This window comes from Polypterus senegalus, chromosome 9, assembly GCF_016835505.1.
Source record: "Polypterus senegalus isolate Bchr_013 chromosome 9, ASM1683550v1, whole genome shotgun sequence".
Lineage (NCBI taxonomy): Eukaryota > Metazoa > Chordata > Cladistia > Polypteriformes > Polypteridae > Polypterus > Polypterus senegalus.
The window spans coordinates 89002529-89017808 of NC_053162.1; the positions used below are offsets into that span (position 1 = coordinate 89002529).

General features: G+C 34.6%; 2 protein-coding genes across 2 annotated transcripts in view; one reads left to right on the forward strand and one right to left on the reverse strand.

Annotated features, from left to right (window-relative positions):
* The window catches only part of cdk10 (cyclin-dependent kinase 10), a 105642-nt gene that overhangs the window by 46554 nt on the left and 43808 nt on the right, over window positions 1-15280 (forward strand). The gene's annotated exons all lie outside the window — the stretch shown is intronic.
* chmp1a (charged multivesicular body protein 1A) overlaps window positions 1-15280 on the reverse strand; it is a 46477-nt gene that overhangs the window by 10621 nt on the left and 20576 nt on the right. Inside the window, exons 3-5 of the mRNA XM_039763449.1 lie at window positions 15014-15091; window positions 14466-14612; window positions 12693-12821 (exon numbers count right to left, since the gene is read on the reverse strand). Of these exons, the coding sequence (XP_039619383.1) occupies window positions 12693-12821; window positions 14466-14612; window positions 15014-15091 (354 nt within the window). The remainder of the gene's footprint in view (window positions 1-12692; window positions 12822-14465; window positions 14613-15013; window positions 15092-15280) is intronic.

Here is a 15280-nt window from a genome sequence, read left to right on the forward strand (position 1 = left end):
TCTATATATATATGATCTATGGACATATAGATATAGGTATACAGACACACACAAACCCATTGGTGAAAATTTTTAGTGAATAACCTAAAATGGTAAAATTTTCAGTCGTACATATAAACTTTTTTCAGGGAACAAGTAATGGATTAACGGCTTACAAACTTTTCTGCAGCAATAGAAGTGAATTGAGCATTGAAAGTTGATGCAAACAATTCCTACATGTGTACCAGCTTTTGCTGATTATTTATAAGCCCTTTGTCGGTATAAATAAAGTGAGCAGTATAGGAACAAACTGTGCTGCTACACATTCTGAAGAATATACACACAGTATAGGTTTATACATTCACACTAAAATTCAGCCATTGGTTGCCTTTTTGAAGGAGCAGGCCATATGTGTTAACAAGCACAAATGCCTAATAAGGCAATGCCTCTATGTGCATTCCACACTAATGTGTAAAGAACACTAACAACTAGGTGGAAAAAAATTGTCTTTGAATGTTTTTTGGAAATCAGGTGCCAACCATTTCCAACTGCAAACTCGATGCACTCACATAAATTTTAACAGCTATATTAATAAGTGCAGAAACAGCTTATGTGGCAGAAAAGAAGTGCAGGTGGTTTTCATCGGAAGAAAAAATTAAAGGAGCAGTGCATTGCATTATATATAAAAAAAAGTCTAAAGTTGTATAAAGGTGCATTCCAGAAAATATAAATCACTTTCCAAGCATTCAAATTCAAAATTTCACTTTGTCACATTTATATCCCGTTCTAAACATTCAAGCTATGAAAGAGCAACATAACTGGTATGGGGCAATGTAGAAGCAAGGTGTGAAATATCACTTTGGGTAGTGGTTTTCCAAATTAACTCTTAGGACCCCAGAAAGCCTCCAAATAAAAACTATAGAGATCTGTAAAAGTAAATTCTTTAAATAAGTTATGGTGGATAAGAATGAACATGTCATAAATAGTTTTGCTGTCTTTGAAGAGGGCACTGGTCAGAAGGACAAGGTAGCATGAATTTCATTTGCAGACAGCATATCCTTGTGTGATGTAATTAATTTATATGATATACTAATTGTTCCTTACGGATAACATTCTCTATAGGTAATTTATTTTACAATCCATTCTACACAAGTGAAAAATGTTGTATTAAGACAACAATGAACAAGTACTGGGACTTTTGATTGTAATGGTGTATTTCATACACCATTAAGGACCCAGTAAACAAACTGGTTAAAAGCTCCTCCAAAACAGTTCACTGCTGCCAGAGACTAGAAGGAGATGTACATTTCCTCATGCTTATTTTTAAAGTTGAGACTTCAAAACGTTCTAGCAATAATGTCAGATACAGAGGCAGTTAGTGCTCAATAGATGGCCCGCATGCTGAACATGCTGGAGTTGCTATTCTGTATGTATGCCAGTTTTGGATTGCTAACAAAACAATGTGTTCCTATTCACTCGGCAGAAGGTTAGAGTTAATTATGGTGTAATACTGGAACAACATGAAGCTGGAAGGATATCAATGATATGTTTCTATACACAGGGATAGTCAAAGTAATGTATTATTTAGCTTTATTAAAATTTAAAAGTAATTGATTTATTCTTTTATTTGTTCCTGCACAAGACTGCCAATACTATGTATACAGGATAAAATAATTTTAAAATCGAGACATTTGGGAAACAATAGCTGTATTTATGATAACAAACGGTTAGATATTGTTGTGTATTAAGAAAAGCAGCCTGTACAATTGTTTCTTTTTTTAACTTTTCCGTTCACCTTTATAAAGAACATCATTACTTCTTGAGCCAACATTAGTTAGAAGATGGGTACGTGAAAAGATGGGTCATATTAGATATAGAGACAAAAGAAATAGATTACAGTAGATGGAATATAAATTAAGTTATAGTGAGCATATTAATAAGCTACAAAAATGTGTAAACAATTGCATGCATGCATGCATATATATATATAGTGGTGTGAAAAACTATTTGCCCCCTTCCTGATTCTTTTATTCTTTTGCATGTTTGTCACACAAAATGTTTCTGATCATCAAACACATTTAACCATTAGTCAAATATAACACAAGTAAACACAAAATGCAGTTTTTAAATGATGGTTTTTATTATTTAGGGAGAAAAAAATCCAAACCTACATGGCCCTGTGTGAAAAAGTAATTGCCCCTTGTTAAAAATCACCTAACTGTGGTGTATCACACCTGAGTTCAATTTCCGTAGCCACCCCCAGGCCTGATTACTGCCACACCTGTTTCAATCAAGAAATCACTTAAATAGGAGCTGCCTGACACAGAGAAGTAGACCAAAAGCACCTCAAAAGCTAGACATCATGCCAAGATCCAAAGAAATTCAGGAACAAATGAGAACAGAAGTAATTGAGATCTATCAGTCTGGTAAAGGTTATAAAGCCATTTCTAAAGCTTTGGGACTCCAGCGAACCACAGTGAGAGCCATTATCCACAAATGGCAAAAACATGGAACAGTGGTGAACCTTCCCAGGAGTGGACGGCCGACCAAAATTACCCCAAGAGCGCAGAGCGACTCATCCGAGAGGTCACAAAGACCCCAGGACAGCGTCTAAAGAACTGCAGGCCTCACTTGCCTCAATTAAGGTCAGTGTTCACGACTCCACCATAAGAAAGAGACTGGGCAAAAACGACCTGCATGGCAGATTTCCAAGACGCAAACCACTGTTAAGCAAAAAGAACATTAGGGCTCGTCTCAGTTTTGCTAAGAAACATCTCAATGATTGTCATGACTTTTGGGAAAATACCTTGTGGACTGATGAGACAAAAGTTGAACTTTTTGGAAGGCAAATGTCCCGTTACATCTGGCGTAAAAGGAACACAGCATTTCAGAAAAAGAACATCATACCAACAGTAAAATATGGTGGTGGTAGTGTGATGGTCTGGGGTTGTTTTGCTGCTTCAGGACCTGGAAGGCTTGCTGTGATAGATGGAACCATGAATTCTACAGTCTACCAAAAAATCCTGAAGGAGAATGTCCGGCCATCTGTTCGTCAACTCAAGCTGAAGCGATCTTGGGTGCTGTAACAGGACAATGACCCAAAACACACCAGCAAATCCACCTCTGAATGGCTGAAGAAAAACAAAATGAAGACTTTGGAGTGGCCTAGTCAAAGTCCTGACCTGAATCCAATTGAGATGCTATGGCATGACCTTAAAAAGGCGGTTCATGCTAGAAAACCCTCAAATAAAGCTGAATTACAACAATTCTGCAAAGATGAGTGGGCCAAAATTCCTCCAGAGCTGTAAAGACTCATTACAAGTTATCGCAAACGCTTGATTGCAGTTATTGCTGCTAAGGGTGGCCCAACCAGTTATTAGGTTCAGGGGGCAATTACTTTTCACACAGGGCCATGTAGGTTTGGATTTTTTTTTCTCCCTAAATAATAAAACCATCATTTAAAAACTGCATTTTGTGTTTACTTGTGTTATATTTGACTAATGGTTAAATGTGTTTGATGATCAGAAACATTTTGTGTGACAAACATGCAAAAGAATAAGAAATCAGGAAGGGGGCAAATAGTTTTTTACACCACTGTATATATTAATATTATACACACACACACACACATTTACATACTACATACATAGGACCAAACTTTGAACTTTCCTCTATCCAGTGATGTGCGGAATGTGAAAACAGCAATATTGTCTAATCATGTCACACTTTAATAATTTAGGATTAATTCATATTTAAGAACAGCAAAAAAAAAACAAAAAAAAAAACACAACAAAGATAAGCTTGCAGGAGCAATTTAAATATTATGACTAAGCAGAGACTAAAGATTAGACCTAGGTGTACAATTAATGTCACATTGAAATAAGATGATTTCCAAGACAGGGTCTTCTTCAGCAATGATAATAAATATTTTGCTCCATGAAAACAGAAACTTCACTAAAGTATTTTTTGAAGTGGTCAGCAATTAGCCAATAACTACTAAACTAAAAAGATTAAAAAGAGGAGTGTACAGCAGATGTAGTAAAAATAGGCTATTGGGACACACAATCTTTATTGCAGCATTCCCGAAGCAGTAAGATTATTTGCAGACTGCGTGCTTCTAGCTTTTAGAATGTGTCAGTTGGTCAGGCAATATTGTCAATTTATACAAATAAACTAGCTGTGCTACTCATCTAAGTCAGGCTGAAATCTAAGTAATCAACATATACCTCCATGTTAAAGTTTCTAGTGCACCATGCAGTGCATTTGTTTCTGTTATATGCTATTCAATATGGGAGCTGTAAAAGCAATGTTGATGTTTGTAATGTAGCATTCATTGGAATGACAAATGCAATGTATATGTCTTTTATATGCCATCTGGTATGGGATTCGTAAAAAAAACTTAATGTTTGTGATGTGCCATGCATTGAAATTTCTAATGTATAGCATTTTATTACTAAATCTTTTGGAATAACAGAAACATAGCAATTAGACAGACACATGCACACAAACACAAGTCTCCTTACTGCGAAGAAGCAGTGCTTGCCACTGCACCACCATGCTGCCCCTTTTTAATAAGGTGGATTTTAAAAAGGCATTCATGGAGTAACATTCACTTGGCTTCAGGGACTTAACTGACTGGAAACTGAGTGATTTAAATTTTTTAGATACTTCATCAAATAGGCAAGCATCATGTTTTTATTTAATAAATATTTTTGTAACACTGAGGTATGTACAAACGTAACATGCAGGCATAATAGAATGCAATTACATGTGTTAGTAAAATATATTAAATACGAGCTTTTTAGGAGTACTTTATAATAGTTAAAAATAGTTAAAAATGTAGCCCAAATAGGTTTGTGAAGGCTTCATAGCTTTCATAGACAGCAGATTCCAATTCATGTAATCTGAAAATAGCATTAATTAATATGTTACTGTTATTAGTTGGTTGCAGAGGGTCTTTAACCAATTGTGGTATAAATTTCTCAAACATAGCATTTTTGAAGTCCCTAATGGAGACTTGAAATCTCTATTGAAGTCTCTAGATAAAATTCCTACTATGATGGAGAGCAAGGTTGGAGCTTTGCTGATAAATTATAATGTCAGAGAAATGTTTAACATTACAATGTGCAGATAATGCAGCTGTGAGGTTGTTTTAGCGTAATATAAATACAGAGTACATTGTTATTCACTCCATGCTTGCAGAGTGATGCTAACAATTAATTTTCTCTTATATTCATTTCTAGACAGATTTTTATTTTAAACATTCAGTTAATTTATCTCCAGTATCAAGAGGAATGAGGTGGTGTACAAGTGATGTTGTATTGTGGTCTGTTTTACTATAAGCAACAGCTGTCAGACAAGTAAAAGAGGAAAATACATAAACTATACAAGAAACAGTAACCTCTCTTAAAGGTAAACTTGAAACAGTAAACTAATCTGTAATTGAGGTTGCACAGAATGGTTCTCAGTTTTAAGATTGAGGAGTTTGAAAATTAGCCAATGCTTTTCAATGGAAGATTTTCAAAATTTCAAACATTTGGATAATGCACTCTGCTCGAGTTAACAGAATTAAAACTGAACTTCCCTAACAAGGTTTCTTGAATGAATGAAGACAGCCTTGTAGTTAACATGGATGTATATTAATTAGCCTGAGAAGTACCTGAAAAAACTGCTCACACCCATATTACTGGAAATATTATACTGTTTTATTACACAACTAAAATTTCATAACATTTTTTAACAAGCATTAGTTCTGAGTACTGCAATTTCCAGATGTCCCATTTATGAAGTATGTCATGTTCTTTTTAAAGTATTAGTTTTGACTTGGGATTAAAAGTACCATATTCAGTGTCTGCTTTACTAAGAATTTGAGGCTTATCTATTTCTGAAAAGATTAATTTAAGGCACGTAACACACTCAGAGGAAAAAGTCAAGATTATAAATAAAGATGTACAATTTAGCTACAGAAAGTAATGTGGCAAAACGTATTATTTTTACAGCACGGATCAATGCTGTATTTAAAATTGATTTTTTTGCCATTCTCGAACAAAAATGATTAATGTAATTTTTTTTCCAAAAAATATCCAAAATGCTAAATTCAACTATCAAGGAACAGTATTTACTACAGGCTTTTAAAAAATGCAAGACAAAATAAGCACAATAAATGGTTTATAGCATATAGAGTATGGTATACTATGCTGTATTTTAGCTCAGCTTGAGTTGTTAATGTACAGCAAAGAAAAATGAAAGCACAATGATATCATGGCCACATACAAACATTCAAAAAGAACTCTAAAGCTTTTTACAGCTAAGATATAGAGCAAAATATCTGTCACTTAAATGAAAAATGAGTCTAGTTAAACTGTTTATTAATATTTATAGTTGAAGTCAGAAGTTTATATACACTTTGAGTGACTTCTTTAAAATTCACTTTAAAACCCCTTCACAGATTTAATACTAACAAACTGCAAATTTGGCATATTATGCCCTGCACAAAGTAGATGTCTTATAAGATATGCATAATTTATAGTTTCTTACTGCAAAATCTGTGGAATTGTTATAAAGTGAGTTTTAAACAATTCAACATAAGTATATGTACATTTCTGACTTCAAATGTAATACACCATTCTTCACCTCCTCCTCAAAACTTGCATGTGTCACTCTCCAAAGAAGAGCAGAGCTTAAAAAGCAGCTTTCATCCCTGAAAAGTTGCGCACCCTTGTGGTCAATAAAGATGATAGACTTTCAAAAATGAACTTAAAGGAATACTCCACCCAAAAATGGCAATTTTTATTTTTTATATGTTGCTTATTCCATGTAGTTTGTAGTGATGGTGTAGAAAAAAATAACAATGGTTTTCATAAAGAATGGAGATAAAAATGTTCTTGATACAGAATAAGTCTACAGTAACCAACACTGGACAACAACAACAAAATCAAAAGTCCAGTGGGGGAGAACCTCACATTACTCGAGTCACTCAATGTGACACGTGAAATCGGCCAGTCATATGCTCACAATATCCCAAGCAAATGTATTTTTACTAAAATACTGCTAAATAAGACACTTCTAGAATGCAATTTAAAGCATTTGAATTGTAGAGCAGCCTTCTGTCATTAATATATTAATATCTATATCCACACCTGGAGTACTTCAGAATTATTTAACAACAGGGAGTAAAACTGCATGGGTGAACTGACATTCTGTTTATTGAAGCATCTCAGAAATATACAAGTCTGAAACATATTCTCTTCCTGATAATGTTTCATTTGCTTTTATTTAACATTTAATCTTTAGTTGTGCACATCTCCTAGTGAACTTTGCACTGCTGGTATCATGTGAAGCACAATGTTAGCCAATGAATAAGCTCTTATTGGTGTAGACTCATGACCAAATAATTAAGGGTGGATTGGGGTGCTGAAGGTCTAATGGAAAATGCTCTTCTGAACTCAAATGGAAGTGATTTATTCAAGAATATTTTAATAGAAATACATGTGTTTAGGAGGTTATAAACATATGACTCAATGGTGCTTCATGTGGATTATGTGACACGAGTAACAGAAAATGTTTTCACAGACATTTGATATTGTTTGCTGCTGATCAACATTGGTCATGCTAGATATGCACTGTATAAGATTTTTTTTTTTTTTTTAACTCTGTTCTATATGGAAACATGAAATAATTTTTTTTTTTTCTCAGCCAAAAATGTTAGGTACAGTATTCCTTTATTTGTCTTTTAGTTGGAAGAATGGAGTTTCTAACTCACTGTACTAGATCTTGTTATTTTGCCTGTATTCATACTAAATTTGGCTTCATTTCAAATGAGCCCCAGATAACTAAGAATGACGTTTTCTATATACCAAATTATCTTTGAGTCTAACTGCACCCTACCAACTGTACCCAAGGTCCCTCTACCCCCCAAACCATATGAAATAACGTTTTCATAAGAAAAGGCCTCCATTTTTTTGCCCTCATTTATTTAGCTTAGTTTATGGAAGCTTTAGACCCCTGAGATTAGTAATGTACCAGAATAAATGTTCTTATTATGGAAACAAATGCTCTTCCCCTCTTTGATATGATCAATGAAGCTATTTAATCCTGTTATTTAAAACCAAGAAGTCATAACCTTACTTTTAAATCAAACCAGCTATCAGCCAAGGTCATTGCCTGTACATTGTCACTTGTAAATAATCCATACTGACCAGTCTGGCTTTATTTTTTTGGTTAGCATCTGACAACATGACAACAGATCTTATACATTACACTGCATCCCTAGTTATCCCAGCTTCTCTTTTTCCCCTTGACAATGAGAAGCCATCCAATTGTATGAACTGGCCTTTCTTATGGCAGCACATGGATAAAATGGGCTTTGATGAGATGTTTAAATGTAAATTTGATTGGGACTTCATACTCTTCTTCCCACTCCTGACCAGTTATAATTTGCATTCCTTTCTCATTACTAGAGAAGCTAAGCATTTCCCCTTCTTAAATTATCTCTCAAGTTACTTACAATTGCCATGCAAAACTCACAACATATAACACTGATTATAATTAACAATACCTATCATAAAATATCTTCATATGCAGATCATGTCCTTCTTTATTTAGATAGTGTCCCATTCAAAATTTGTGTTTAAAATGTATTCAAGGAATTTAAAATCTTGCTGACATACAAAACTAACTCTATAGTAAATTTCTGCGTCTTCTCTTTTAAAGGCCTCTGTTTCAATGCCTCCTTCCCCTCATTCATCTTTGTGAGAAATAATATCAGATATTTTATAAGTAGATATATCTGACTCAGTCGCCAATAAATCCTCTAATTACAACCACTGTGTCTTCTCTAATGGAAAAACCTCCACTAACAAGTCTCTCACTCTACTTTCAATCTATCAAAAGGAACTCTGAACCCCATTATAATCAAATAAATATTATAGTCACTCTCTATTGTCTCATTAAATACTAGATTGATGTCAGCTTATTGACTTTCAAGTATTTGCAGAAGAAACCTCACCATAAGCAAACAACCCTAGTTCACAATAGACTGCATGCTCAAGAACTTTCACCTTCCACCTTTTTCAGCCATGGCTATGTCCCCTTTACCACCAACCTTTGTAGATTTTCACTGTCATAGAATACTCCAATACTTCTTCATTTTTCTTTCAAGGTAGGCATTTGCTTCTGTATGCTTAAAACTTTTCAGGGTCTACATGGGACATATTTTGTCATATGCCATCAGTGTCTGCCTCCATGTGGAGGAGCTCCTGGCATCTTTTGGAAGACAACATACACACACATCTATCTTCTGCAATGTTGCCCCCTCTACAGGTACCCAGAGCTGTATTTCCTTCTTTTGGCAAGCAATCTAATCTGCATAACTGGTGATTTGTCTGATAGCTCAGGACTTATGACATTCCACTAATTACAGATACATTTCAGTTTTCCCAGGAATGATATTCTACTTCTAACAACTTCGAACAGTGCTCAGGACATATAGGGTTGCTCTAATGGCCCTTCTATCTACTCATCCACTATATTATATTCCTTGCATATTTTCATTCAAGGTAGAAACAAAAAACTACTACTTACTCATTACTTTTTAAAGCATCTTACAAGCCTTTTTCCCCAAATGTTACTTTGGTCTAGAGTCTTTTCTACTCCTCTCCATTATCAGAAATTGCAAAACTGAAAATGCTACCTTAGATGATTTGCATTTGGCTTTAGTGAATACAAAAGCCAGATTCTTCTTAAGATTAGGGGTACACACATGTAGGAAAAATGTAAATTGCCTATGTGGCACTGTATTCTTGTACTGCATTATTTAGATTGAAGAGTTTTTTTTTTTTCGTTCTTTTAAAATTATTAATGACATTTTAGTATGTTAACCCAATATATACTCATAGATGCATACTACAGATCTGGACAATACATTAATTAATTAATAAATTAATCACTTAGCCCTCTCTACAATTTATTTAAAATAAGTTATGTTACTTACAAATTTTATGCATAGTTTTCTCTTTGACCTACCCATCACATGAAAGATTTAATTAAGATGCTTCAGTTTACACAACATAAAATTATAATGAACATGTAATAGTATTTATTTTACTTGTATTCTAATAAAGTTACTAAGTCTTAAATATATTTTAAGGTGCACATTTTATCCAAAGTCAATGTAAGGACTGCCTTAAAAGAATATGCAGAGTGTGGGACGTTTGCTTCAAATAACTGAGAAAATGAACTGCAAACATCAAGTTGCCATATTGATACAAGTTTAAGATATTGTAAAAATCCTGTTCCACAAATCCACACAGATAACATTGGACATAGAAAGGGTTACAAACATTACAGTAAAAGATCAACATTTAACATTTCACTAAATAAGCATGTATTAATTACCCAAGTCTAAAGCACACTTACTTGAGTCTGCAGCACAATTTACATAAAAGCAAGTCATATATAAGACAAAATTCATTATATTTAAACTTTAAAGTCTAAATAAATACTTAAGGTAATACCGAGAAGAGATTACTTTCCCTCTAGAGTTAATACTTTTTTATTTAAATATGTGTAAATGCACTCAAGTCAGATTATGACTTCCACTAAGATATCTGGTTAAGAAACTAAGAATATGAAATAAAGTTCTCTTCTTGACACTTCCCCCTAGATGATAATTCCCATATGCTATAGAATTCTCAAAGGGTATGGCCTACTTTAAAATATGTTCAGCAAAATATGATACAAGGAATAAAAACAATGTCTTAATCTCTGTAATGAGTTTCATCTCTAAGTAAATGTACAAATGGTTTGTGTTCAGATAGACAGATAGATACAGTGGTGTGAAAAACTATTTGCCCCCTTCCTGATTTCTTATTCTTTTGCATGTTTGTCACACAAAATGTTTCTGATCATCAAACACATTTAACCATTAGTCAAATATAACACAAGTAAACACATAATGCAGTTTTTAAATGATGGTTTTTATTATTTAGGGAGAAAAAAAAATCCAAACCTACATGGCCCTGTGTGAAAAGTAATTGCCCCCTTGTTAAAAATAACCTAACTGTGGTGTATGACACCTGAGTTCAATTTCCGTAGCCACCCCCAGGCCTGATTACTGCCACACCTGTTTCAATCAAGAAATCACTTAAATACGAGTTGCCTGACACAGAGAAGTAGACCAAAAGCACCTCAAAAGCTAGACATCATGCCAAGATCCAAAGAAATTCAGGAACAAATGAGAACAGAAGTAATTGAGATCTATCAGTCTGGTAAAGGTTATAAAGCCATTTCTAAAGCTTTGGGACTCCAGCAAACCACAGTGAGAGCCATTATCCACAAATGGCAAAAACATGGAACAGTGGTGAACCTTCCCAGGAGTGGCCGGCCGACCAAAATTACCCCAAGAGCGCATAGGCGACTCGTCCGAGAGGTCACAAAAGACCCCAGGACAACATCTAAAGAACTGCGGGCCTCACTTGCCTCAATTAAGGTCAGTGTTCACGACTCCACCATAAGAAAGAGACTGGGCAAAAACGGCCTGCATGGCAGATTTCCAAGGCGCAAACCACTGTTAAGCAAAAGAACATTAGGGCTCGTCTCAATTTTGCTAAGAAACATCTCAATGATTGCCAAGACTTTTGGGAAATACCTTGTGGACTGATGAGACAAAAGTTGAACTTTTGGAAGGCAAATGTCCCGTTACATCTGGCGTAAAAGGAACACAGCATTTCAGAAAAAGAACATCATACCAACAGTAAAATATGGTGGTGGTAGTGTGATGGTCTGGGGTTGTTTTGCTGCTTCAGGACCTGGAAGGCTTGCTGTGATAGATGGAACCATGAATTCTACTGTCTACCAAAAAATCCTGAAGGAGAATGTCCGGCCATCTGTTCGTCAACTCAAGCTGAAGCGATCTTGGGTGCTGTAACAGGACAATGACCCAAAACACACCAGCAAATCTACCTCTGAATGGCTGAAGAAAAACAAAATGAAGACTTTGGAGTGGCCTAGTCAAAGTCCTGACCTGAATCCAATTGAGATGCTATGGCATGACCTTAAAAAGGCGGTTCATGCTAGAAAACCCTCAAATAAAGCTGAATTACAACAATTCTGCAAAGATCAGTGGGCCAAAATTCCTCCAGAGCGCTGTAAAAGACTCATTGCAAGTTATCGCTGCTAAGGGTGGCCCAACCAGTTATTAGGTTCAGGGGCAATTACTTTTCACACAGGGCCATGTAGGTTTGGGTTTTTCTCCCTAAATAATAAAAAACATCATTTAAAAACTGCATTTTGTGTTTACTTGTGTTATATTTGACTAATGGTTAAATGTGTTTGATGATCAGAAACATTTTGTGTGACAAACATGCAAAAGAATAAGAAATCAGGAAGGGGGCAAATAGATCTATCTATCTACAGTGGTGTGAAAAACTATCTATCTAGAATAGAAAAGGGGAGAGGGTCATCCACAGAGTGAAAACAGAATGGACAGAATATAAAAAAAGAACAATAATGCTTCAAATAAATTGAACATTCTTATGGAGTTTGCCTGCTGTTTGCAAAACAACATACAATGTTTCATTATATAGCTTAAGAAATAGGACAGCAAGACATAAAAATAATTATATAAACCACCTATGAAACACTAAAGATGAATCATACTAACAATTATATTTCTTAAGTCAACAGAAGGAATTTGATAAAACTGGATCACTTACCGAAGTGTGAACGTCTAGATTCTGAACCTGGTTTTCAAACTTGTCCATTACAGCTGACACTTTCTGCAAATCCATTGAGCTCAGAGCTTTGTCTAGGGCTTTAGTTACCTGAGCCATGTTCTTAGTAACCTGAAGTAGACGACAAAAAAAAGTTGTTTTATTTTATGAAAGAGATATTTTGAATCTACCCCAACTATGACTGCAACCTATTAGCAACACACCCTATGAAGGTCACCTGGCCACTAGGCATAAGCCAGCAAAATCACACCATCCCTCAGGCATGGCTCCAACAGTAAGCTCTGATATTCCCTATTTAGAGTTTAAAAATATTAATTATTAACAGAACAGCTGCCTAACTAGAATGAAAGGGCCAGATGATCCAGTTTGGCCATGTGGTTAGAATGACTAAAGGTGTGTACCAGTCACAACATCCCACTCAGTGAAGACCCAGTACAAAAACAGATTATATGTCTTGGCTGTTCTGAGAGCACCAGGGATGTTCTTCATAGCAAATTAAGATTGTTGCTGGGTATAGCTTGGCCTGATTTGTTCAGCTTGCTGTGTTGCCAAAATTACCCTCACCAAAACATCCATTTCAAAAGTAAACTGAAGAACTCATATCTAAATCACAGGATAACCAAGTTTTATATATTGTTAAAAAAAGCAAGTTTAGATTTTGGACAACTAATAAATGCAAATCTGAGCTTTGGTTCATAATAAATTAAGTACAGCTGCATGCAAAATATTACATAGTACAAAAAAAGAAGTACATTTTATTTTTATTTCTATTTTCAATATGATGGTGTGGAATATATTTTCCATTTTTCACTGATTGGAACCAAATTTGATAATGGGCTTTATTTGCCTTCTGTGAGTAGTGTACATATTTTCCGTGGGTTTCGATTATAACTTTAGTTTCCTTAATCGGTCCAAAGAAATGATTTCAGGCTGAATGAAGATTCCTGCTGTTGCGGTAGGAGCACAAGGCTGCCAGGTTAGGCTCAGGCTTTCTGTCCCCACATTTTAAAATATGCTAAGAAAAACTAACCAGGAAAAAAAGAAAAAAAAAATTGATGTGTAGGCTTAAGTATAGATCTGCGCTTTTTAGATTTATATTTCATGCACAAAGGGGTAAAAAAGAAATGCCCCAGCCATGGAAGTTCTTTTTTTCAGCACCTTACAGTAACTGCTCAAGATGCTAACAGATTTGCTAAGAGAAGCTATTATACACAGTATGTATCTGGCAGCTGTATGCTTTAAGAAACTGAAGAAAGCTAATACAATGTTCTGGCTATATTAAGAATTCTTAAAAATGTTGCTTAATAAATGTGAGAGAGTCAGTTTTCTAAATACTGGTATTTCTAGTTTTCTGAACACATAACCAGACATTTTAATGATGGTAGCCACCTAAATATGAGGTTGTCCTTTTTAGTACAATACGTCCTGTTATTGTTAAGTGTCTGATACTGGCTACACAGATGCCTGGAATGTAAAAGAAATTCAATAACATCATCCCATAATAAAAAAAAAAAAAAACGCTCATCACGACATGATGCCATTTTGAGGACGAAATACTATGTGCTAGAAAACTGATTAGTACTTCAGAAGGAAGTGAAAATTCTAAACTTACAAAATAGTTTGGAACCCTTACCTGTTTATTTTGACTTGGGTATATAATGTATTGCAAACATTTTAATAAATCCTGTGCATAGCTCTAAGACAAAGTGCAAGAAATTAAGTTCATCTATTCTAGAGAATTAAATAGGCTCTTACCCCCTTCATTGTTACAGCTGTCTGAACTTTTGACGACACAGCATCCACACGAGATGCCATTCTAAGCCAGTTGACACCTTCATTTTTCTTTCTGATAGCGTTTTCTGCATAAACCCTTGCACATTCCACATTCTTCTGTTGAAGAGCCTGTTGGGGTGGTGAGAATCTTTTTGTTACATTAGGTACAAAGTACACCAGGTACTAGTAATAATTGTGCTATTTATACAAAGAAAACCTCAATAAAGATCAAAATCCATTCAATACTAAGTTATACCAAAACAATGTCTACAAGGAAAAGAGATGATCTTGGTCAAATTCACAGGAGGCAAAAGCAGACTAGTCCTTCAATAGCATATATATAGCTATTCTTTTTAACAAAGTAAATATTTTTGATATTAAGGTAGAAAATGAATTAAAATGACCACCTTCATTTCAATAATACATTTAATGCTGAAGAATGAAAAACAGCATAAATGCTTTTAATGTTGAGTTGACAGATATGTAAATACATATATTTTACTCCTACTGCAAGAGAGAAATATACAAACCTTTTTCACTTTAGCTTGCTCGGCTTTTGAATCCTTCTCTGCTTTCTTTGCTAGTTTCTCTAGCTGTTTCACAGTGAACTACGGAGTAACAGCAAAATAATTAAAACTTCACTTAAAAAAGAGTTTATATACATAAGCTGCCCTTAATACTGGCCATTGTCAATAGTCTTTTAATCAAATGATATTTATTTTCTTTTATGGATTGCTTTGCTAAATATGACATTACTTTTTTAGTTTTCTCAAAACAGTTGTGAATTTTAAAAAGAA